At 43.8% G+C, this 26,417-nt stretch overlaps 1 protein-coding gene across 2 annotated transcripts; it reads right to left on the bottom strand.

Annotated features, from left to right (window-relative positions):
• Nucleotides 1–608: 608 nt before the first annotated feature.
• MAP1D (methionine aminopeptidase 1D) lies at nt 609–25,140 on the bottom strand. Of its 2 annotated transcripts, none has more exons than XM_086798400.1 (9): nt 24,933–25,140; nt 24,769–24,841; nt 23,702–23,939; nt 23,159–23,320; nt 22,817–22,858; nt 22,644–22,715; nt 6,369–6,448; nt 1,371–1,549; nt 609–1,260 (listed from the first exon to the last, which is right to left on the bottom strand). In XM_086798400.1, the coding sequence occupies exons 1-9, from the start codon at nt 25,057–25,059 to the stop codon at nt 1,115–1,117; spliced, it is 1,119 nt and encodes a 372-aa protein (XP_086654526.1). In that variant the 5' UTR covers nt 25,060–25,140; the 3' UTR covers nt 609–1,114. The 2 variants fall into 2 exon arrangements, with proteins under 2 accessions (XP_086654526.1, XP_086654527.1); XM_086798401.1 differs by having other exon boundaries at nt 1,371–1,516; nt 24,933–25,135.
• Nucleotides 25,141–26,417: the final 1,277 nt, after the last annotated feature.

Genomic DNA, 26,417 nt, shown 5'->3' with positions numbered 1-26,417 from the left:
AGCTTTTCCCTCCTCTGTGAATGAGTACAGGTTTGAGACACCTCTCTTGCGGATAATTTTTAGTGAAGAAGATGAGAACGAACATGGAATCATGAGCTCTTACAAAGAGTATCATTGTTACACAATCTTAATCACTGATTGATATTAGTATTGTTATTTTGATGTTGAATCTAATCACTAATAGCTCCCTTCTCCTCTTGTCGCTCGTTTAATGGAATAAAAGAACGTAATTCCCATAACCAAAAAAAATACCTCTCGTCACACCAAAAAATAAGAATAATCAAGGTGGCAAGTGCATATAAAATGTGCTAGACTTGCTACACTATCCTACTCCCTAGCCTTCAAAAAATGCTCGTCCCAAATTTCACATCCTAAGAATACTAGGATATCATCAATAATGACTTGAAAAGATTTATGTACTTAGGGTTGCGGCCCTAACCATGCTCCTACACAATGATAAACTGGGATGTACAGTATCACACTTCTTTACACAAAGGAAATGTTGTGGCCCCTTCACATGAATTTGGGCCCCGAGCAAATAAAAAAGATGACATTGCACATTCACTTACATCAAAATGCTCGGCGGCTTACTGCGATATGAAGTGGCCTTGATAAAAAAACAGAATCTTTAACCTCTTGGGTATTGCTGTCAAGATTTTAACATGAATCGTGAAGGCATAACCAAGTTGCGTGCATGAGCTGTTGAGAGGGATTCCACCTCATCAATGGTGACAAGAGAATGGCTTTCTTACAAGTACTAACTTTTTGCTATGGATCCTTCACTTGTCACTATTTATCTCTGCTTGCTTGCTGTCTTTTTCCACGTAGAGAAAAATCCCGCTCTCAAATGAGATATCACAACCTTTGTAATGTAGGTCATGAGCGAATATTATTTGAACACCAAAGAAGCTCAAAAGACAATTGACTACAACGTCCAGAAGCACATCCCTTACCCGGGCTTGCATTTATCAGCGAGGGTACTTAAACACTACTGTAAAAGAATGACTTACCTAAAATACAGCTGTGGAATTTTGAGTTAGGCAAATAGTTAGAACAGACTTGGCCAGTTTGATATAAATTTCCATATCTTCTTGTAGGGCAGGAAGAGGCTGGATCAAGCAACAGTCAGAATCTCCACCCCTTTCTCGGTGATAAGAAGTGTGTGCTCAAACTGAGCTGAAAGACTAGCATCCACTGTGACAACAGTCCATTTATCATCCCAAATCTCATCTTCCATGCTCCCCATTGTCAACATGGGCTCTGCAACAATCAGGTGGTAATCAGCGGAAAACAGTCTATGGCTACCTTGTGACACAGTTTAGAATCAATCAGTATCACAAGAAATTACTGGCTTGACGTTACAAACCTACCTATTGTGAAGGTTTGTCCAGCAACCATACGTCCGCCATCATTGTTACGGTAATGTAAAACTGTCGGGGCAGAGTGGAAAACTTTCCCAACTCCATGACCAACAAAGTGCCTTACTACACCATAACCAAACTTATCTGCATGATCACTGCATAAATATTGTGAAGTCATGATCCTTAAACTGTGAAACAAAAACGATACTACGATTAAGCTCTAGTAGGATCACAAAAACGTTACTTATGCCAAATTACTATCGGTCATGTCATTTGGTTGATGTCATTTAATAGAACTCACCACAAGATTTTTTTATGATACCAAACATTTCGTGTGTCTAGTCATTAGAATGCGCCTTGTTGTCCATCTGACACTAAATTTATGGCACCAAATCTGGCACTTAATAGGCTGCTGGTCTGTGTATGTCAAGGGACAGAATGGGCTCTTAAGGGAAAAATTGCACAAAAGAGGTTCCCCTTATTTACTACCCCCCCCCCCCCAAACCCCAAAAGAATAAAAACACCACCTCTACAACCAACCAAAAACCCAATTAGTCGCCGCCCTCCTTTGCTGTGTGTGCATGCTGCTTTCCCCCAAGTCACTGCTCTCCAAATGTGGCTCCTGCTCCCAGCCTGCCACTCTCATAGGCCAGAAGCCTTCGGGTTCTTAAACTCCTCCACAAGCCTCCATCTACACTAGCATGTGCGTTGCGAAGCTCTCTTACACTCTAAACCTGTCCCTTCAAATATAGGACTCTGAATGGCCACCACTTTCCATTTAAACATTACCCCATATCTCCCCAATAGTCATGATCATTAGGGACCAAATTGATATGATGATCCTCAGAACAGGGGGTGGGAGATCGTCCCTAAGCATAATGTCCTAGTGTCGCGAAACGAGGTCTGCCAACCGAGGGACTGAAGATGAATATGAGACAGCCGCTATTGATGAGGTAGAAGCTTTCTAAGCACGAACATAGATCAATGGTCCTTCTGCTCCCTTGCAAATAGCTCATCGGGCCTCGAGATGAGAAATCAAAGGAATGCCAAGAATGTTCCTATCCCCACGAATCATGAAAAGCGCAAGAAAACCTTTTTTACAAATAGTAAAAGCGTCCTACCCCCAACTAGGAATGGGTTCATTCTGGTGCCCTCAACTGGAAATGGGTTCATACTAGCGAAACCACTAGATTCCTAAGATCATGTCACACCCCAAAAGAGGCGAGACAATGAAATCTCGCTGGAATGAGAACTTTTGATCTTGAAAAGAAAATTGTTGTCTTTTGAGATATGTAGATTGAAAGGCCAGGTGTAAACCCGTCCACCTCCAAATGATAAGGCACTAAGGTACAGCTCATTTTGGTAGCCAAATGGGAGAGATGGCGTCCTCAGAACTGCCCATGTCAAAAAGGACTACAAACTAGTGACCCTTGGCAGAGCCAGAAGCTCGGACCAAGATTTTCTATGTGGTTGCAGCCTCACCCTCCTACTTAGCATCAAACACCACAGATGGCATGGGATGCATACAAGGTAAGAGCTGAACTGCATTAGCAGTAGCAGGCGGTGCTAGAGGAGCGGGAGATGTTGTGGCAACTATGGCAGGAGGCTCTTTGGAGGCTTGCTCCGCTTGCCAATTCTGACAATCCTTCTTACCTTGCCCAATGGTATGACAATAGAAACATCAGTTTTCTGACTGGTACTTCCGTTGCTCCTCTGGAAGAAGATAGCCTCCAGTGATGCCTGCTTTAGCCTTTTCCTCAAGGATTTTCTTAGGCTTGGATTCCTTACTAGAGCTAGAACTGTTGTCCATCTTAGCGTCTTTAGAAGACGGAGTACCCTTCCCCGGTTGGGTTTTAGTAATAGATTATTTGCCTCTTGTGCTCTGTTGTTTGGTTTTACTGCTTTTGTCTGTCATGCAATCTTTTACCTTTTACACCTAGCTATTGCAGGGATAGGGCCGCAGGGCTTCATGATATGGAGCATTCATTTTGAGGGGTTTTATTGAAAACTTAAAGCTAGATTTTCAGATGGAGGTCTCTTGAAGTGATGTGGGAAAACTTGAGGTCTCTTATAAAAATAACTAGGCCATGTATCACATGCATTTTTGCAGTTTTCCATGTTTAACTTGATGTTTTCTTTGAGTAAAGAATTTGAGGATTTTTATGGTTAAAGAGCTGGAAGTATATTAACTGAAAATTATGAGGTCTCTTGAGCTCTATTGTTGGTTTTACTGCTTTTGTCTGTCATGCAATCTTTTACCTTTTACACCTAGTTATTGCAGGGATAGGGCCGCAGGGCTTCATGATATGGAGCATTCATTTTGAGGGGTTTTATTGAAAATTTAAAGCTAGATTTTTATATGGAGGTCTCTTTAAGTGATGTGGGAATTTTGAGTAAAGAATTTGAGCATTTTTATGGTTAAAGAGCTGGAAGTATATTATGAGTAGTAGATGTAAAGTATAATATGAGTGGTAACTTAACATACTTCATGAGTAGTTAACTTGACGTGCTTTGTGTGTATCTCATGAGTAAAAAGATGTATACTTATTTATGACGTATATCTCATGAGTAAAAAGCTGTATACTTATTTATGAATAAAAAATCTGTAAGCTTAAAGAGGGTATTACTCAAAACAAAAAATAAATAAATGGTGAAATTACGTACATCATGTCCATCTGCTGTAGCAAGCAGGAATGGGACCCGTGACCTCACACTTGGGACTCCAATTCCTTACCAACTCGTTTACACTTTGGGACAAACAAATGAAATCTTCACACATTTTTTATGTGATAAAATACGTAGAAGTGAGTTATCCAACAAAAAGCCTTCAAATTTTAGAAAGTCCAAAAAGGTGTGGAAAACGTGGAGTGAAAAACCTGTGACAACAAAGGGTGTCACGTGAATCCGTATGGTGCCACATGGCCATACTTGTACAGGAGTGCCCAATTTCGTATCCTTCAAAAGTTCCCATGATATTTTGGAGGATTCAGGATGAGTACGGAGGATTTTGTGAGCCATCTAGGGGCGAGTCATGAGTTGCCATCAGGTTTAGGTCTTGGGACAAGTAGTCAAAGCATTTTCCCGCACAAAGATATAACCCACTTGATTTATTATTTGTCCCCAAAACTCCACCAGACACCAAGGTATTGGTAACACATGGTACAATCAGCAAGTACAATAACCGGTACAAAAGGTACAATCATCAAATACATCCGGTACAATCTGTACACATGATAATTATTCGTAAGTTCTGATTCATCTGGCCTTATGACGGTATATACAATCTGTACACATGATAATGCAGGTGTCAGAATGCGCAGCGGAAGACTAACGCACGTAGGGGACGCATCACCATCGAGCTCCACGACCGGGCTCCCATCCCCCGGTGAGCTGCCTCCCAAAACACCGGCCGGAGGAGATGATTATGACAAGGTGCCACTCTAGCCTATATATGGCTCTTCAACTTCCCATGCTTCCACTTATGGAATAATCCAACGCACCTTCTAGCCATAGATCACACGCTCGAAATCGCCAACCTTCCAACACCCTCCCTCGATTCAAGCTCCACAAGCCATCGAGGCGCGAGGGGGTCACCCAGGACCACACATGCCTCAGCCGCCGAAGACCACACACGCCCGGGCTCTGATACCATGTCACAATGCGCAGCGGAATATATATATATATATATATATATACACACTTTTTGCGTTGATTCTTCATACTTTTTCTTCCACGTTTTTCTTTACATACTTTTGCTTCTTTTTGCCCCAAAAATGCAAGGCTAACATGTCTTGTTTTGAGCTTGTTTTCTACATGTGTCCATCTTGTCATTGTCACCATTTGGCTGCCCAAGTGGTCTTCCTCTATTTCGTGCCAAGGTATGGGAGCCCAGGGAGTTTCGTGTCGCCCATACTAAGGCTAGGACGCGCGTCACCCACGGGAGGCCAAGCCTCGTGTCAGCCGTAGTGTGGCCACGACGTGGAACCCACTGTGAGGGATCCCAGTTTAGGCTTCCCACTGAGCCTGTTCTGTGCTTGAAAAGACCTACTATTTACAGGTTCCAAGAATGGGAGATATATCCATTGCATAATGCATGTGTACGCATCTCTGCCTGCCTGAAAATGATTTTGCCTGACTTGTTTTCGTATAAATGCTTGCTATGACCTGTCCAGTTCACAGCACGGGATGCCCACCCATGAGCCGTGTGAATGCCCTGTATTCTAACATGGTTTGTGGCATGTGAACAGGTGATAAGTATTCATTTGCTACATGAAGTAGCAAATAGAAAGAATTAGCGGTGCGTTTGCTGTGTGAATATATGCTCTTATGTGTGTGTGTGTGTGTGAGAGAGCATATCTTGATACAAAGTTCTACACCCACTATTGGGCACTGATGACGTTAGTGGGGATGTCGTAGTATCTAGTCCATACTATGCATAATGGAGTTGATAGTTATATAGTATTGTGGGTTGACTACCATGAGTATATAGCATGCGCGTTCCTAAAAGGTGAATTTGGGCATGTTCCTTGATTCATCTAGGTATATAATTCAGCCGAATTAGCAGACATGCAGATTTCACATTGTGAAGTTTTCATCCGAGTTGCGGCCAGTTGATATTGTGCTTATTCTTTCTATCTTTAGCGGTGCATTTGCCCTATCATCTACTTATTTGCTGTACTAATTCTTTCTATTTGCTACTTCCCTTAGTGCTAGGCTTCATTATGGCCGAGTCTGCCCTGCATCTCCGGAGGTTTGACAGAAACTCAATACGAAGCGCTTTGTGTGAATATATGCTTTTATGTGTGTGTGTGTGTGTGTGTGTGTGTGTGTGTGTGAGCATATCTTGATACAGAGTTCTACACCCACTATTGGGCACTGATGACTTCAGTGGGAATGTCGTAGTATCTAGTCCATACTATGCATAATGGAGTTGATAGTTATATAGTCTTGTGGGTTGACTACCATGAGTATTCTTAAGCCCTTCAGTATAGATTTGAAAGTACTTACTTTATTGTCTTTCCTATCTGCTTGAACTCTACTCCAGGACCACAAATTGCAATGGCTTTCTCCAAACATATGCGCGTCACCTATAACAAAAATTCCCAAGCAAGGTGGAAGTGTTATTCAAATAATAAAAACAAATCAAGCAAGAACAATACCTGCAAAAAGTAAAAGCTACAATAACAATCATGCAATGTGGATGCAGTATTAAGACACTTCCAAGAATTAGTGACCTCTAACTAGGTACTTCTATGCTAAGCTCTCTCTCTCTCTCTCTCTCTCTCTCTCTCTCTCTCTCTCTCTCTCTCTCTCTATGCTAGCCTGCTTAGGCGCACAGAGAGCCAGACTCAGAGGCACATTACAGACTTCTTTAATCCAGCCACCACTGCACCAGATGGACCACAGCAGCAGCAGGACATGGATACCGCCCACACCAACAGTACACTGATTGATCATGCGATTGAGCTTTGGGTGGTCCAGACGCCCACGACTAGGGGGGAGGGCATCCCAGCATAGACGGAGGTTGCAACCACGGATTCGGATTATTCTTGCGAGACATGCGAGACACCCAGTCAGGGTGCTGACCACAGAGGATATTGAGGAGATCCACCAGCATCCGATGCGGCACATATTATGAGATGGAGGCACCTCCATAGTGTACCCCCCGTCCCGCATGATATTGTATCCCCTCACTGTACTCCACTCACCTCCATAGCGTACCCCCCCCCCCTCTCACTATATTCACACCCTATAAGGGTTTCTGTTTACCTTCCAGTTCCAGTTTCATTTTCTAGGTGCCAGTAGTATCATCTTTATTATTTCATTTCCTGGTTTTTTATCCAGACATTGTATCAGATCCACCATGATGTAACTTTTTGGTCTCATAGGTCATTATGGCCTTTTGAAGACGTTAATATAACATTTCTTTTCATTTCTCTCTCTCTCTCTCTCTCTCAGAAGAAGAATAAGCAAGGTGGAAGTGATACTAATTCAGATAATGAATATAAGAATGAAGCAAGAACAATACCTACAAAAATGCGATGTAGACAAAAGATTAAGACACTTTCAAGCATTAGTGAGCTGTAGCTAGATATATACCTAGATGAATCCAAGAACATGCCCAAATTCACCTTTTAGGAACGTGCATGTTAAGGTGCTTGTACCCTAAGAGCTCTCTCTCTCTCTCTCTCTCCCTCCCCCCTTTCAAAGACACCTGGTGGGCAAAGAAGGACCTCACTGGGGAGATGTCCTTGCTCCTCAAACTCAAAAGATATGGAATCCACTTGGCCTTCTTAGCTGTTGCATGCGCGGAAGCCTTGCTGTATTGATCCACAGCCCTAAGCATACTTAAGAACATTAATGCTAATTATCATATGATTAAGACGGAGAGGAGAGAGATTAGGTGTCAAGTTTTCTTTATTCATATGGTACAAAAAGGTAACCAATGCTTGTACATGATTCAGGCTTGTGGTCAGCCTATGGACTGACCCTTAGCCCTTCTACTTACGCTCTACTACTGCCATGAATGAATGATGATGAAACTATGGCTTGTGTTATGCTGAAAATGACTAGATGCATCATGCTTATATATGTGGGAGATGCTGCAGTTGGCTAGCAGAATGGTTTTGTTGTAAAAGAAGAAGAGTCTAAAGTATGCAGGTTAAAAAAGGCTCTTTTATGGCCTTATGCATGGTATGAGAAGATTCATGTATACTTGATTCCAAATGATTTTTGCAACAGTCCAACAAAGAGTACCCTCTATGTGAAGAGGAGTAAGGACACATTTTTGGTCATCGTTCTATACATTGATGGCATGCTGCTCACGGGACCCGATATAGATCAGATTTCAGCCTTTAAGGCTGATTTACAGTCATCGTTTGAGATGTCAGATTTGGGGCCCTTGCATTACTATTTGGGGATTCAGTTTATGCAACACAATGATGGCATTGTTATGCTGCAGTCTAAATATATACAGAAGCTATTAAAGAGGTTTAATCTTGAAGACTGTAAACTTGTGACTACAGTTATGGAGACAGGTACTCGACTTAGTCTTCAAGATGCAAGAGACTCTTTTGATGCTAGTTTGTATCAGCAAGCTATTGGATCCCTTCTTTATGTGTTACACACGAGGCCAAATATACAGTATGTGGTCTCACAGTTGAACAAATTTATGCATAGCCCAGGTACGAAGCATTGGCAGGCTATTAAGCGGGTTTTTCGCTATTTACAAGCCACTCAGTATTTTGGATTATTTTATCCAAAGGGGGGTGAGTCACAGCTACATGCTTTTAGTGGTTCAGATTGGGCTGGTGTCACCATTTGGTCCATCTCCATTTTTGGAGCCACTTCTATGGGACTGTCACTCCATGGAGCGGCCAGATTTGTGCCATGTTCACATGAAGCCAAGCCAGTGTCCCATGTGAAAGAGCATGGACGGCAGCCAGATTAGTGCCACCAGTGCGTGACCAGTGCTGCGTCACATGGACGGGAACTAGTTTCGTGCCACCCATGTGTGACTCGCTTCGTGCTGTATGGACGGGAGCCTGTTGGTGCCACCCGTGTATGGCTAGGATGGTGTCTTACCTATGGCACTGTCACTCCATAGGAAGACCACGACATTTTTTTATATTTCTGTCGCGCCAGTTCTGTGTCTGACAGGAACTTCTTGTTGTACAAGTTTCATGAAAGGGAGATTTCGTCCATTACATGTGTACATGCATTTATGCCTGCATGCATAAATTTGTTTTTGCATGACTTGTTTGCGTGTGTTTGCCTATTATGCCATGCCAGTACACTGGACGGGGACGCCTCCAGAGTACCGTGGAATGTTGTTTGCTGACTCGTTGGTGTGGCATGTGAACAGGTGGTAAGTATTACTATTTTTTCCTTTTTAAAATGTAAAATTTATAAGTTATGGCCAACTTTAATATTTATAAGCCCATTTGTTCACACATTTAAATTAGGGACTGGACATTATTATATTAGGGTGTCCATAAGCATTTTAAATACCCTTTTAATATGATGTACTCTTTTTAAAAATCTTTGGATAAACTCTTGCATTAGTTATTATAGAAATAAATCACACGTGGGAAGCTGGTTGCTCATTTCCTCTCATCGCCTACTATTCTCCCCCTTGATCTCCATCGCCTACCCCTTCTAGGGCTGGTTTAGCTGCATTTTTCTGATCGCCTGCTTCCCATGGATTGTACCTGCTGCTGAAAACCCACACGTGTGCTGAAAATCTGGTTGTACTTGCTGCCCACGTGGACTGTACCTGCTGAATACCAGATTGTACTTGCTGCCCTGTTGGATTGTACCTGATTGTACCTGCTGAAAACCAAATTGTACTTGCTGCCCTGTACCTGCTGCTGAAAACCCACACGCGTGCTGAATCTGAACTAAACTTGCTGAAATCTGATGGTACCTGCTGCTGAATTTCACACATGTTACATTTGGATTGTACCGGCTGAATCTGGACTGTACTTGCTAAATAGTACCTGCTGCACCAGATTGTACTTGTTGCACGAAGTGCCTTGTAAACCGGCCTCGGTCTTCAGACGAAACCAAAGGGCAGTGCAAAAACAAACTTGCACACACAACACTTCAACACCTTTGAGGACCAAGAAAAGGAAAACAAACAAGGGGAGCTAGAGTGCTCCTACAAACAGTACACAAACACCGATTGGCCCCAAAACGCAATGGCGTCCCTTGTAGTATTTCTTTAATTGATTATAAGAAAGCTTTGATTACAATAAGGCTGGAAACTCAGTCATCACAGTAGAACTCCTGAAGCCTGCAAAGACCCTGCATCATGGCTTCATATCCACTTGGCATCCACAAACAAATCCAGCCATTGTTCACATCCCAAAGACTCTTTCACATGAGTCTTGCATAGAGAAGCTTTCTCCCTCGGTCAAGGCTGCCACAACCATCCACAGTCTCTCACCCCATGGACAGCATCACACCTTGACACATCCAGTGCTTCTACATCACAACAAAGACTCCCAAACTGTCTCCCAAAAGAGAACTCGCATCACAACATAGCATACCATACAGTACACACCTGGACACTTCCTCTCTACCTTCCAAGGGTACTATCCATCTCAGTTATGGATTCCCTATCCCCTGTCCAATCAATAGCAAGGCTGTACCAAACATGTATCCACTACTGTGACCACTACCTACATGTGACCTATCTCGAAGAGAGACCCAAAAACATGTTTCCACATGAAACAATGACCTATTTCAGCAAACATCGGGTGACCTGTTTCCCCATTAAACATCTGGTCTAGCCCAGTATAAAACCCATGTCCTATTCCCACGTGAAAACACTCTCGGCACATACTCAAATGTAGTGCCAACACAAGACACAAACAAAAGAGAGAGCTCTTACTGAATATGTCTGGCTGTATTTCTGCCCCACAACTATGTGACATAGGTATGCCCAAAACTGTAGGTCCCTCTGTTCCTTCCAAGCAGGAAGAAAGCAATCTGCTCCATGGGTATGCACCCATGAGAGCTTGCGTCGCTCCCATGCCAAGAAACATAACCAGGTGACCTTGTACTAGTAGCCAATAACCCATGTACACAGTGTACTTGCAGCCAAGCAAAACAAACCACAAACAATCTCAAAACATCCCTGTTGCAAGGAGGACCAACACACTTGTGCACCTCTGTCCAGTAGCCACCTATGGGTGAAAGGAGCTGTACACTACAGTCCAACTAGAGTGTCCTATTCGCTGCCAAAGGCCTACATGGTCTTCTGCAGTCATAGTCACATGGGATGCGAAACGGGGACGGGAAACGAGGACGGAAAAGATTGAGAATGGCCATTCCCTGTGACTATAGAGTGACGTGGGACAGGAATGGAAACGGGAAGTTGCTACCATCCCCAACATTCCCGAGTCTAAAAATGCCCATTCCTTGTGACTATGTCTACAGTGTTATCCTCCTGCGGACCAGCCCTATGACCATCTGCGCAAGCAATCCAACTCGCCAGCAACTGTAAGCACATGCACAAGACCCTGTGCGCTACACTGACAGCCCAAGTTAGCCTTCAAAAAGCTGCGTGTTCCTCTTCAGTCCTGGCCACTTGTGTGTCCAGAGAAACTAGCCTGTAAGCTGCAGCCCACTCTGTACATGGCCATCCCGCAGGAGCCACACCCAATGGTGCATCCATGAACATAATAAAGTACTTGATGTATCATACCAACATACATGCCTCACACGACACAATCCGGAGTATTCCCAATGTATTCTCAAGGGTACCAAGATCCAATGGCACCAGAATACAATAATACCTCAAAAAGTGTATGCATACATGCACAAATAGAGTTCGATCCATATAGCCATGAACCAAACCAACTCTAGGACTGCTCGCAAGACTTATGATCTCCATAGAGTCTCAAAGTGTTAGCTCAGGTTGCCACAGACTTTGAGCTCAACCAAACCATGCCATTCCAAAGGAGACCAACTCCACAAATAGCATCATCTCAATATCCAATTGACCGATCCTGTGGTCAAGAACAGCCAGAACCATATGACAAAGATCAATGTCCCAATCTTCCTCAGTCATACCTTAGTTCCAAAGGCAAAAACCATCTCTGTTATTCATAGGCATAGACAGAGTTATCCATAGTTGCAATTATAATTCATGGTGCGGCCGACTGTGAACCATACCCAACTTTACCATCTCATGTGACTAGTACACAATATCATAGAAGTCCCATAAGTAGATGTACTGTCAGTCTCCAGTACCTTCGGGTGAATACAAAGATGTCACCAAGCGACTCCTAGATGACAACTGAGCCTGTCTGTAACAAGGGAGCGGAGGTGCTACCCCCCTCTTGAGCATCAGGCAACACTCCAGACCCCAGCTCTGCTCAACCTGAATGAGCCATAGCAAGAGTCAGCTCTAACTCGAAGGCATCAAGATAAAGATGCCATACCTGAGGTGAATCTGATAAGTCACCCTCCTCTATCCACTTCGCATCCATCGGTGAATAGTTCTTAAACTTCACAAGATAGCGACGGGAAACTTTACCTTGTACCTTTCTTTCCTTATGTGCCAGTATCTGCTCGGGAATAAGAACCTCATTAAGTTCCTCCACTTCCGTTTGAGCCTCATCTGATACATCCTCAGGCACCCAAAACTTCATAGTCACAGGGGACGGCGGGGACGGAGCCTAGGACCGCTGGGACACCGAAACGGGACGACGCAGGGACGGGGACGGACGGACGTCCCCCGACTGGCGTTTCAAACAGGGGACGACGCAGGGACGGGGGACGGCTGTCGGGGACGGCCTGTGCCGTTGCGCTTGCGCCTGCGCCCGCGCCCGTTTCTGGCCGTTGCGCCGCCTGCGCCGCCTGCCTGCCTGCCTGCCTTCGTAGCCGTTTATGGGTGTTGGGCCTAGGCTCTTCTAACTGTTTATGGCTGTTGGGCCTTGGCCCTCTCTCTCTTTCTTGCCCTTGAGGCTTTCCTCTCTCTCTTGCCTGTCTATATAAGAGCCCACCTCTACAAGGCTACAAGCACACACAAGTTCATTGCTCATTGCTCAAGCTTTCAAGGCTCAAGCTCCTTGAATCTTCTCTCTTCCAACTTCCAAGTTCCAAGCTCTAGGGCCTAGGCTCTCACGGTCTCACCTCTCCCTCAAGCCTCTTAAGTCTTCCAACTTCCAAGCCTCTAGGCTCTCTCTCTCTCTCTCTCTCTCATTCCTCAAGGCTCTCTCTCTCTCTCTCTCTCTCTCTCTCTCTCTCATTCCTCAAGGCTCAAGAGTCAAGCCATCTTCAACCATGGCATCCTCCTCACGTGCCGGGGCTTCTCGTAGAAGGACAACGGGATGGACATGGTGGGAGGAGGTAAACTACACCACATCCGTTCATGGAGGCGGTTCTCGGCCATGGGTATGCAAGCTTTGCCCATACCGGCGAACGGGTGGCGCTGACAAAGTGCGAGCCCACCTCTTGCATGAGAGTGGACATGAGGTGAGGTTTTGCACGAATGTCACGCCCGAGAAGAGACGGGAACTTCTTGACAAGCTTAGCGTCTACGAAGCGGTCGAAGCGACAAGAAGGACACCACGAGTGGCCGTGGATCCCGCGACGATGGGGAGAGGAACTCAAGCCTCTACCATGGAGTCATGTGGTGGATCGGGATCATGCACACCATCACCTTCACCATCAAGTCGGAATGTTACTCCATCCACGACACCGGCACTCTCCATCTCCACGGCCTCTCAATCATTACGTGGCCCACGGCGACAATCTACACTTGGGGAGAATTGGAACCCCAAGTTAAAGGAGGAGGTGGATATGGCGGTGACCCGCTTCTTCTTCCACGACCACATTGCCTTTCAAGCGGCTAGGTAAGTGCAATCGATCATTGCCAATTCATCATTCATGTTTTCATCATCCTAGTCCCCTTCTCATTAGTAAATTACTTTCTTGAATAGGTCGGAATACTTCAAGGTAATGGTTAAGAAGATTGGGGAGTATGGCTCAACCTATACGCCCCCCTCATCCGAGAGCTTGCGCACTACATTGCTCGACAAGGAGAAGCGCATTGTAGCGCAAGCGGCCGACAACACAAAGCGGCAATGGGAGAGGAACGGAGTCTCCCTCATTGTGGATGGATGGAGTGACACCCGCATTTTGTATCTACTTAATTATTAATATGACTCAAAATCTTACCATTTTAGTGTAAATTTGTGCTCATTTTGATGTACTTCCTGTAGGGATGAAAGAGTGCACGAGATGAAGGCCGGATGCAATGGCTTGAAGCCTTGAGCAAGAGAAATGGAGCGTGAGCCTCTATGAGGGTGAGCGTGGAGATTCGAAAATCAGAGAGAGAGAGAGAGAAAACGTACGATTCTTGGAGTTGGGGTAATGCTTGTGTGCTTTAGAAGCCCACTTACCCTTTTTTATTGTTGTGGCCTTTGGGCCTTTAAAAATAGTCCTAGGCCAAGTTCAATGTGAACTTGGCCAAGACTTTAAAAGTATACATTGAGCCTTATAAAAGGCTATATACAAATACAAGGGAGGCATTTAGCCTTTAACCCAACAACCTCCCACTTAAAGGCATAAATGGCGCCTTTCAGCTATGTAACTCCCACCATCTGTATGCATAGCTGATGTTGTGCTTTGGGTAAGCACTTAGTGAGAGCATCTGCAGGGTTTTGTGACGTATGGACTTTAACCATAGTGAGAAGTCCATCCTCAAGCACCTCTCGAATGAAGTGATAACGCACATCAATATGCTTTGTGCGCGCATGAAACATGGCATTCTTTGCCAGACATATGGCACTCTGGCTATCACAACCAAGCATAGGTGCCTTGTCAGGCAAACCAAACTCCCTGCATAAACGTGCCAACCATATGGCTTCCTTGGAAGCCTCAGTGGCTGAAATATATTCAGCCTCTGTAGTAGACAGTGCAACTATTTTTTGTAGTCTAGAGCACCATGAGACGGCACCTCCTGCAAGAGTAAACACATAACCACTTGTGGATTTGCGTGTATCCACATCACCTGCCATGTCAGAGTCACAAAATCCCTTCAACTCCAAAGGACCCTTACCATAACAGAGGCATTTGTTTTTAGTCCCTTTCAAGTACCTCATAATGGACTTTATTGCATCCCAATGCAATTTGCCTGGATTAGCCATAAAACGGCTCACAACTCCCACTGCATGGGCTATGTCAGGCCTAGTAGCAACCATAGCATACATAAGTGAACCACAAGCTGATGCATAAGGAACACTTTGCATCTCATTGGTTGCCGTGTCAGACTTGGGACAATCTTCCTTGGAGAATTTCACATGTGGCTGTAATGGCACACTAAGTGGCTTTGCATCAGCCATGTTAAACCTGTCCAGCACCTTTTCAATGTATTTTTCTTGCGACAAATACAATATGCGCTGGTCTCTTTGCCTTCTAATTCTCACTCCAAGAACATGCTCTGCTGCCCCAAGGTCTTTCATAGAAAACGCAGATTTCAGCTGTTGCTTAAGAGCATCAACAGTGCCTCTTTTCTTACCAGCAATCAGCATATCATCGACATAGAGCACAAGAATGATAGGGCTGCCATCCTCATCAAGTTTTGTATACAAACAGTGATCTGCATGGCTTCTTTTGTAACCATGTTTGAGCATAAACGCATCAAACTTTTTGTACCACTGTCTAGAAGCTTGCTTCAGCCCGTATAAGCTTCTATTGAGCTTACATACCATGTGTTCCTTTCCGGGAATCACAAAACCCTCGGGCTGTTTCATATAAAGCTCTTCCTCAACATCACCATGCAAAAAAGCTGTATGTACATCCATTTGGTCTAATTCCAAATCAAGGACAGCCGCTATGGCAAACAAGACACGCAAATTGGTCATCTTCACAACAGGAGAGAACACTTCCTGAAAGTCTATGCCTTTTGTTTGCGCATATCCCTTTGCAACCAGCCTTGCTTTATACTTGGGTTTTGCATCAACTGTCTTGATTTTATACACCCATTTGTTAGGAATGGCCTTCCTACCTTTGGGCAATTCAACCAAGTCCCAAGTATCATTAACATGCAAAGCTTTAACCTCTTCCTGCATAGCAAGCTCCCACTTGCTGCTGTGCTCACACGTCTTTGCCTCCTTGTAAGTAAGAGGCTCCCCCTCATCTGTCAACATAATGTAATGCAAAGAGGGATCGTATCTACTCACATTCCGTCTTGGACGAGTAGAACGCCTCACCCAATGATCCACATTATCCGGAAATGGGTTTACATCAGGTGGGATAACACCATCATCAAGTATGGGCTGCTGTCCATCAATTTCAGCACCATTTTCAGCATTGATAGGCTGCTGTCCAAGCCCTTCAGGAGCCTCATTTTGCTGTCCAACATCATCTGGCTCAAACACCACTGGCTCATCAACATTTTCAGTCATATGTGGTGCATCCTGAGGGTCTAAAAGAGGCCTAATAGGTGGCTGTACATGCTGAAATTTGACCTTTTTATGGTCACCATGAGAGGCACAATTGTGTTTAAGCAGCTTTGCCTCATTAAACACAACATCCCGGCTGCGTACAACCTTTCTGAGTGAAGGTAACCAAATCCTGTAACCCATTTCGCCTTCTTCACCATATCCCATGAAGAGGCCTTTAATGGACTTGGCATCGAGTTTACTTCTCAACTCAGGTCTAATATGTACAAAAGCTTCACAGCCAAAGACGCGTAAGTGATCATATGAAGCAGGTTTGCCAGACCAAACCTCTTCAGGGATGTCACCTTTGATAGACATGTGAGGGGATCGATTGCATATGTGTACTGCAGTTTTCAAAGCCTCTCCCCAAAAACCATGTGGGAGATTAGCTGTGGACAGCATGCATCTCACCCTCTCACAAAGTGTCCTATTGTATCTTTCAGCCACACCATTAGAAGAGGGGCTGTATGGAACAGTAAGCTCCCTCTTAATGCCTAAATTTTCACAAAATCTCGTAAATTCAGCACTTGTGAACTCCCCCCCATTGTCTATACGCAAGCATTTCAGCTTTCTACCTGTTTGGGTGGTCACAAATGCATGAAAGCGCTTAAACGCAGCAAAGGCTTCATCCTTAGATTTAATCAAAGAAACCCAAATTTTTCTAGAATGGTCATCCACAAAAGAGACAAAATAATTTGCACCCCCCATAGACTTGGCGGGCATGCTACACACATCAGAATGGACAAGATCAAGCACACATGGCTTACGAGAGACACCGGAGTAATAAGAACGCTTCACTTGCTTGCCATATTGACATTCATTACAAAATTCAAGCTTTGTGCCTTTAGTATCAAGCTTATTCAAGTTACAAAGCTTCGTGAGGCCCTTTTGGCTCATATGGCCAAGCCTCTTATGCCACAATTCCATATGGGAATTAATTTCAGCCAAGGCAATAAACTTGCCCAACAAGGCCTTGCCATGCAAGCAGTAAAGTGTCCCTTTCTTTGTGCCTTTCACAATCAGCCTTGAGCCTTTAGTCATTTTCCATGATCCTCTCTCAAACAAGATGCTGTAACCATGCATATCCATCTGCCCAACAGAAAGCAGACTCTTCTTGATTCCCGGCACATATCTAACATCATGCAGCACAAGCTCATTCGTGCCATCCGTAGAAAGATGCACCGTGCCAATACCCTCAATGGAACATGCATGATTGTTTCCAAGGTATACATGGCCATGGCTGCCTGCAGTAAACGTGGAAAAACACTCCTTAATAGGAGTCACATGAAACGAGGCACCGGAATCAACAATCCAAGTCTGAGACAATGCATCGTTCACAGTCAACAAAGCATCAATGAGATCACTTTTAGTGATCTGCATATCCTGTGTATGATCATAGAGAGAGGCATCAAACTCATGATCATCAGCTGACAAAGTAGCACATAGAATGTCCTCTACATCTGACAGTTCCTCAATAACAACACTTGAGGCCACATTGGCCTTCTCTTTGTCCTTAGAGCTGTCCTGTGCATCTACCTTGACTTCCTTCTTCTCTTTCTTTTTGTCTCCGCCATTCTTTCTTCTTTCCAATTCTGCTTTGTAGAACTTGCAATCAGGTTTCTTGTGACCTTTCCTGCCACACTGATAGCAAGTCACATCACTTTTGCCCTTGCTGGCATTTCCCCTTTCCTTACTCTTACTCTTACCTCTCTGTGCATAGGCAGTCTTCTTCTCTATCCTGCCTCTTACCATGTTGGCTGCACTGCCTCCCTCTCCACTTGCTTTCCTCCTGATTTCCTCATTCAAGATTGAACCCCTAACACCATCAAAGGTCAGATTGGGGTTGTTAGACAACGAAACCACCAATGTTTCCCAAGAATCAGGTAACGTCATAAGCAAGAAGATAGCTTTCAGCTTATCCTCAAAGGGAGGCATGCCAGAATCCTGTAACTGTGATAAAGTACCTGTAAACAACGACAAGTGCTCTGCAGCGCTCTTGGACTCATCCAGCTGCATGCCAACAAGTTTTCGCATCAAATGCACTTGGTTGACCGGCGTTGTATTTTCATACGTTGCCTTTAACTTTGCCCATAGCTCAAAAGCAGTGACAAGACCTTTGAGATCAACCAAGATCTCGTCAGAAACGGCCATCTTTATGTACGTAATAGCCTTCTTGTTCAAAGTAGCCCATGCATCCTCAGACATGTCCCCTGGCTTCTCTGCCTCTAATGCCCTGTCACAATCCTTGAGGAAGAGGATTCCTTGAATCCTTTCCTTCCATAGGTCAAAACCTGTACCCTCAAACCGCCGGATCTCAAAGAGATTCTTCACGTCGGAGGATGACGCCATAGTTGCACAAAAGGGCTAACAATCTGAAATTTTGGGCAAAAATGCACCAAAATCGGAGTATAGCCTCACAGAAGTGTGCACTGCAGCTCTAAATGGTCACAGGAGCAATTTAAGGCAAAACGGGTCCGTTTGGGCACAAAAAATCAATTCTGAATTTTCTGCGCAGAAAATTACAGCAAGTTGATTTGTGCCTAAAAACAACAAATTTTGTTGTTTTTACCCTCAAAAGACATACATAAGGCTAATTCACAGCCTGTAGAAGCATGTAGCATGAAAAGCCCCAATTTGTAGCATCAAGTTTGCATGGAATTGAGCCACAAATGGTCATACATGAGCAAATTTGGTCAATTGTGCATAAATTATGTCAATTTGCATTTCCCTCAATGTAAATGCATCCCCCGCACGCTTATAAAAACCTGCGCAAATCTGAAATTTGCTGTAAAACTCTGTTTTGGCGACCTGTTTGCGGCAATTTCGGTGTTTTCGGGTTGTGGGAAGCAAGAGGAATCGTTCCCTCAAGTTAAAACATCAAATAAAAACCTGTGTTTTTGCTGTCATAACCTGTTTTTGCCCTAATTTCAGCCTGTTTAGGGCTGTTTTGGCACTGTAGGTACCCTAAAGTACTCCGGAAGCAAGGGGCTTCGCGATAGAAGCGCCAAATCTTGCTAAAAAACACCTGTTTTGCTGCTGTCCAGCCACCTGCACTTTCTGTTTTGTAACCCTAATATGCTCTGATACCAGTTGTAGGGATGAAAGAGTGCACGAGATGAAGGCCGGATGCAATGGCTTGAAGCCTTGAGCAAGAGAAATGGAGCGTGAGCCTCTATGAGGGTGAGCGTGGAGATTCGAAAATCAGAGAGAGAGAGAGAAAACGTACGATTCTTGGAGTTGGGGTAATGCTTGTGTGCTTTAGAAGCCCACTTACCCTTTTTTATTGTTGTGGCCTTTGGGCCTTTAAAAATAGTCCTAGGCCAAGTTCAATGTGAACTTGGCCAAGACTTTAAAAGTATACATTGAGCCTTATAAAAGGCTATATACAAATACAAGGGAGGCATTTAGCCTTTAACCCAACACTTCCAAAGTAGAATAAGTGCAGAGTAGAAAAATTTTTAAAAAAAGTATTTTTTGAGTGCCGTTCCCTCCCCCGTCCCCGTTCCCTACTTATGGCCGTCCCCCGTCTCGTCCCCATCCCCCGTCACCGTCCCCCGTCCCTTGTGACTATGCAAAACTTGCTTACACTCCACCCAAGTAGTAAGCACAAGTCCCCAATGAAGTATAGTAGATCACCACTACTAAACATAGAAATAAGCTACCTTCCGAACCCAGCCTCCGTGAAGATACCACCGGTGACAAAGTGTTGAAAGCCATAGCCTTCAACCCATCTTTTGCACCATAACACTTCAACTGCTTCTTATTCCTGGCAGACAACTTCTTGTCCTTGGTGTCTTTTCTCCTGAGCTTCATCTTCAGCTTTTGCTCTTCACCTCATACAAGCAAAGACACACAGTCCTGCACTGCCTACTATACTTCCTTTTCACTTTCCACATGTTGAAGCTTTTGATGTGACTCTCATGAGACAACCACGAGCTCGCCTCCAGCCCTCCTATAGAAAAAGCACATGCGTGGCCCCAAAAAAACTAGAGACCCACGTTTTTTTTAACTCCAAAAGAAGTTGCCCCCTTTATTTACATGGAACCTTAGTCCCCATGAAAAGGTTTTTAATAAAACCTTGGTCCCTTCCACACATGGGATTATTTTAATTAAATTCCATGCCCCTAGGGTCACCTTGACCCCAAGGGTGGACTTTAACACATGTCCTGCACTCTGACCACCGTGCCCGGTATTCACTAGCTCTGCCCACACCCTCCAGGTCCTCTAGGGTTAGGGTTAGGGTTTTCCAGCACAGAGCCAGGGATACATCTTACATGACCATCTTGCCAAAAATTATCAGGGTCGTGACATGCCCTCATGTTTTCTCATTTGTGTAAATCTGAAATTTGTTAATTTAAATTCATAGAATTCTTTAAGTTTTGTGCAGAACAGGAGCAAAGCATGTATTTGCTGACCATGCTCAAGAAGTTCTTCCTAGTGTGGTTAGTATTTTTCGTTGTGGGGTGGTGCTACCCGTGCCCTCAGAGTCTCTGAGAGCCAGTGAAGGTTAGACTCACGAAGGAATTTGGGGAGAACCAGGTCATATTCCCTTCGCAGTGTACCCTTGGTCTGTGTTAGTACAGGCGTGCCTGTTGGTGCACGGTCCCGGAAGACCAGTGAAAGGCAGGTGTGCACCCAGGGAAGGTGGGAATGAGTTTGTGATATGAGACTTCTCCGACGAACACATCTTTATCGACTTGAACCAATTTGTTTGAGTTGTATTCACTCCCTATGTGGAGAAATCTGGCCTTTTTGGCCCGTGACACTTATACTAATAAATACTCCAAGAAATACGAAATGTATTGAGGAGGGGGACCCCAGTGCTGGTGTCATGTGTATTTTGGTATTTTTTCAGTTTTTATGTTGCTAATGTTGTTTTCCATTGTTAACTGTAGCTAAGTGTTCTAAATATGTGTATATTGTCTTCCGATCTATAGGGCTCCTGTAGGGAGCAATCACATTGGTATCAAAGCCCGGTCATCTCTCTTTTTCAAGTGGAGACATGGAGTTTTGAGATCGGAAGCAAGTACGAACACTTGACTCAATGGACAGCCAGGGCAACCCATTGGAAGTGCTGAATTCGAGGGGCCAATCAAGTGCTTCACAAGATTCCGATGCCTTGCATGGAAGGCATAAGCCTCTTGAGAGAGTCTATGACAGTGCATTGATGGGGCAACCATCACGTGGTAAAGAACCCATGCATGAGGAAGAGCCCAATGCATTGAGGGCTGAGTTGGAACCTACAAGAAGGTCTTCTCAGCCCTACAAACCCTAACAATATGCCAATGTTTACACACCACATAACAGCCCCACTAGTTGGGATCACTAACACCCAAGATGCGCACATACCGAGTTGGGCTAGCGGGAGGGTTTGTCGTTGCTAGTTCATGGGGAGTGAAGATAGGAGGATGCCTTTGGACTATTTATGTCTTTTCAGCTTCCCACCTTTCATCGCATATGGGATAACATGGCACCTCCTTCCCCCTCTTCCAATCCCCCATCATCCACACGGGATAACATGGCACCTCCATCCCCCTCTTCCAATCCCCCATCATCCACACGAGATTTGAACCTCCAACAGAAACCATGTCAAAAAAAAAAAAATCCTTTAGTCCATGAGCATCAAATTTGTAAAAGATTCCACCATGGAACCATGTCCAAAAAAAAAAAAAAAAAAAAAGCAATATACATTTTGAGATTGTAGCATCGGATCCCTCAATCATTAAAGCAGCTGGAGAAGGAAGTTGGTAAAGGAAGAGGGACGATGCCTTCAAATAGGATCCAGGAAGTTCAACCTTGCCAAGTGGGGATCAGCTTCCCCCAAAATATGTAGCTGCCCTGGGAGCTCTCCCCCCATTAGGAGTAATCTACAGCCCCAAGCAACCTATAGAGTGCTCAAATACAGCCCACAGCTCCATGCAACCTCCTGTGCTCAGTCTGGTTTATCAGGTATATGAACTTCACCTGGTTAATATCTTCTGCACGAATCCATTTCTAATCTTCTTTTAAACTGGAACTATTATCCACATCCCACCCTCATAAATGAAGGCTGTACACACGTGAGTTACCCTTAAAATGAACCACTGAGATGCACTGATTTTTAGAATGAACTGTGTAATGAAAATTACGTTACCCATGTTACATGCATTTCACACATTCGAATTTCAAGAAGAAATCCTAGAGCACACTCAACACTCTAGCAGTGCAACACACATCAAAAGGGGCCCTACAAAAGGCAAAAACAATCAAATGTGTGCCATTGACCAAATCGGAACCCCAAAGTTAGAGCAAGGACCACCAGAACATTAGAGTGCATAAAGCAAACCTCCACTAACTTCTTCGCATCATCATCAACAGTTCCACAAAAAAACGTCTTCGATGTGTCGCCATGATATCCCTAAAGTAACAAATCAGAAGGGATTCAGTATGCAATAAGACCATCTCTAAGGAGATTCACATTAACTTCAAATTGCATGCATGTACTTTAAAACAGCTTACATTCAAGTATACGGTCACATCTATGTTCACAATGTCTCCATCCTGCACATTGAGCACAATCCTTCAGGCCAAAATACATATAATTAAGAGTTCACATGGTGTGTGTGAAGCATCTCTCAAAACACAAACTGTAGAAGGCAATAAAGCCAATTACACATGCACAGGTGCCCATCAACAAAGGCTGCATCCAGGCAATGACTTCGAATGGATAGGCAATTGCACCCATGCAAAGACTGCCCACCACCCGGAATTTTCATATATATGTGAGAAAACCCTTCACCATTGCAAAACCCAAAGTCTTATAGACTAGATGCAGCTAGACTAGCATTAGCATATTCAGACCTGCAAGGGCCGAGAGTCTGGTATACCGTGGCAGATACATTCATTCACAGAAGTACACACACTCTTAGGAAAACCACCATAGCCCAGTGGGGAAGGATATGCCCCAGCCTCGATTGTCATTTTATGCACTGCCTTGTCAATTTCATCTGTTGTCACACCTGGCTGCAAGAAAAACAGAGGCTCATCAGACAAGATAGTGTAACAACAGTTACAAGTAACAAAGCACTCCAAAGCCCTTCAACCCTCAGTCCGCAAGTTAAACATAGTGTACTGTAGTAATCAACATCAAGAAAGCTCAATACTGCACTTCTAAAACTCAGGAGATCCTGAATATTTGGGAGGTTGCTATTCAACATGCAGCTAATGAAGTGTAATCAATGTCCTTACCTACACGTATGTTGCCACTCGTTATACCAGCCTACCACTTAGTTTACACCTAGCCAACGCTCATCAACTCAGCCTTCACTAAGCCAAGAGGAAACAGCATGGAAGCCTATAGCTCTTATCATTTAAGATCAAAAAAAGAATAGAGAAAGCACTAACCTTGACTAAGGTCCCAGCATAATTCAGAACTCTGGCAGCAAGTCGGCCCGAGGCTCTCATGCAATCTATGCCATGACTATCTTGTATTTGTGGCTGTTTTGAGAACTCAGGGAGTTGATTAGAGGCAACATAAGGTGGCCTTGGTATATGATCTGGAACAGGGAGTTGTGGCGAAACTATTCCACGTCTCAATGGGGACCTTTTTGAATTCTCAAGTGTTTTCTCCTTGTCTGCGAGCCTGAGGTGATGTTTCCAAAGTCACAAGAAAAACCAAATGCAATACATACATACATACATACATAACACTCTACAAAAATACATACATACATACATCATAGTCACAAACAAACATGTTTCATCGTTTTGAAACCTTTGAAACATTTCGAAGCAAAATGTTGCTAAAAAACCTCGAAACCTCTTGACTAGTGAAGTCTCCAAAACAAACAAAACAAAACTTTTTCTCTTTTTTTCCCCCTTGAGTAGATCTTTCTATAGTAGCAACTTGAGTGCCCATGAGCCCTCTCCTTCTCCTTCCTTCTCCTCCTCTCCTCTCCTTCCTTCCCCTTTTCTTCTCCTTCCTCTCCCTTCTTCCACTTCCTCTCGTTTTCCCCTTTTTCTTTTTCTTAGTCTTCTCATCCTCCTCCTCTTCTTTTCTTTTCACCTCTTCTTCTCCCATCTCTTTTTCTTTCTAATCCCAATACCCTATGTTCTTCATCTCCTTAATCCCATGATTACAATCCCAAATTCTACAATGCTTCGCCCACAACAAAAATGACAATACCTGGAATGTGTGGGATGACACCATATTCTAGTGGTTTCAAAATTCATATATATTTTTTATTTTATTTTATTTTTATTATAAAACCTGTGGTTTTTTTAGTGAGGAATGAAGGTAAAGAACCTTCAAAACCTCAAAATGTTTCTTGTGACTATGACATACATACACACATACACTCGCACATACATACAATTGAAGCAGATAATAAATTACATCAAGGATAACGTTTTAACAAAATAAACAGCAAAGAAGAGAAATAGTAATAAAAAATTTACAAGATTTATAACACCTTCTATTGAAGAGAATCTCTGCAAAACCGGACTTCTTTCGGGAAAGCACAACGAGCGGCCTTTGCTTTTCACCTGCAAACAAGAGAAAAAAAAATACTATTTATTAGGTTAATTTAAGATACAAGGATTGCAGTTTTACAAAATGAAAATAGTGCAAGTTTACCTGGAAGGAAGCGTGTGAAGGAAGGCAAGATGGCGAGACGAGGTTGGCAACAAGCAGTCCCCCACAGAGAAGAAGTGAGGGCCGGTTGGTGCGCCATGGCCGCTGCAGCACCAGCAGATAAGCGCATTGTGAAGACCACTTTTAAAGGTGAAAGATCTTTATTGAACCATGGCTTTCACACAAAGCTTAATGGGAATGGTCGGCGGGCTCAAAAGAGCCCTTCCCAAAATATGTGTTAATAACCAAATGTTTTTTCCGTGGCATTCCATAAAAAACCTTTAATTGCAATGATTTTTTTTTGGGGACAAAAATAGTTATATATTTGTAAACAGCTGGCCTTTTACCAAAAAGATCTTTCTACAACATCCCTACTATTCCCAGTCTCTTGAACATTCTACAATGATCTCCTTAAATAGTAAGAGTGGACAAATGTCTTCTCTGCATGATTTTATCTCAACTACATCACGAGGCCTTTCTCTCCTCCTCGTGTTGCTTTTGCTAAGCAAAAGTGCACTCACACAACCCCCGGCCTCTCTCTCTCTCTCTCTCTTTCTCTCTCTCTCTCTCTCTCAAAGTGGACAAATGTCTTCCCCGAATACATCATGAGGCCTCTCCCCTTGTCTCTCTTCCTCGTTTTGTTTGCCAAGCAAAAGTGCACACCTCCCCCTCCTCTCTCTCTCTCTCTCTCTCTCTCTCTCTCTCTCTCTCTCTCTCTCTCTCTCTCTCTCTCTCTCTCTGTTCGTAATAGAAGATATATTACCAAAAATTACTTTACAAATGGCCACATGGCCTCCATGTGATGTACTAGCTTTCCCTCACTAATTACTCCGAACCATAGGTGTAGCTCGAAGTACCCTCGAAGTACCCTCATCCAATATATAGCCATGTCATTCTCCACCAAATGAGCTGACCGCAAGGAAGAGACCTATGTGAGCTGTAATACCCACTTTTACATCAAATATGAAAGCATTCCTAGTTAACCAGATATGTCACAAACCTATCCACCTGAAAAAATGAAAGAAAATTGAATGTTCTGGGTTATCCGGCCTATTCGGAATCTTGCCAAAAATCAAGTCTTTAACCTTTATGGGCCTATTTGTCAACGGAATCCATACGTGAGAAAGGAAATCCCACACATTCTTTGCCACCGAACATGAAATGAAAAGATGTGGACATGTTTCCAAGCGTGTAGTACAAAACGCACAATTATCAACATGCAATAGGCCAACCCTGAGATTTCCAATACATAAAGTTATCATTTATCCTTGCAGAAATCCATGCCAACAAAGCCTATGAATTAATGTCAACTCCAATCGGATAACCCAAGTGGCGTGTGATGCAACCCCTCTCTGTATGACTTGCCTATTCCATCCCAAACCAAGCAAATCGCTCTCTATATAGCTTATCAGAGCAAATTTCTGCATATTAATGTATAACCTTGAAGCAAGACCAAAAATATCCCTAACCTTCTGAACATTATCTCTT

Source organism: Cibotium barometz, chromosome 5 (genome assembly GCF_041138505.1).
Source record: "Cibotium barometz isolate CiBa-2024 chromosome 5, ASM4113850v1, whole genome shotgun sequence".
In the NCBI taxonomy this organism is placed as follows: Eukaryota; Viridiplantae; Streptophyta; class Polypodiopsida; order Cyatheales; family Cibotiaceae; genus Cibotium; species Cibotium barometz.
This window is presented reverse-complemented; position numbering and strand designations above follow the sequence as displayed.

Excerpts from the sequence above, each read along its gene's own strand:
- MAP1D (XM_086798400.1), bottom strand. The coding sequence starts at position 25,059 with ATGCGCTTATCTGCTGGTGCTGCAGCGGCCATGGCGCACCAACCGGCC. Across the intron at positions 22,859-23,158 it reads CAGACTCTCGGCCCTTGCAG|GATGGAGACATTGTGAACAT; the intron begins GTCTGAATATGC and ends CTCAATGTGCAG. Across the intron at positions 22,716-22,816 it reads ATGTGACCGTATACTTGAAT|GGATATCATGGCGACACATC; the intron begins GTAAGCTGTTTT and ends TTGTTACTTTAG.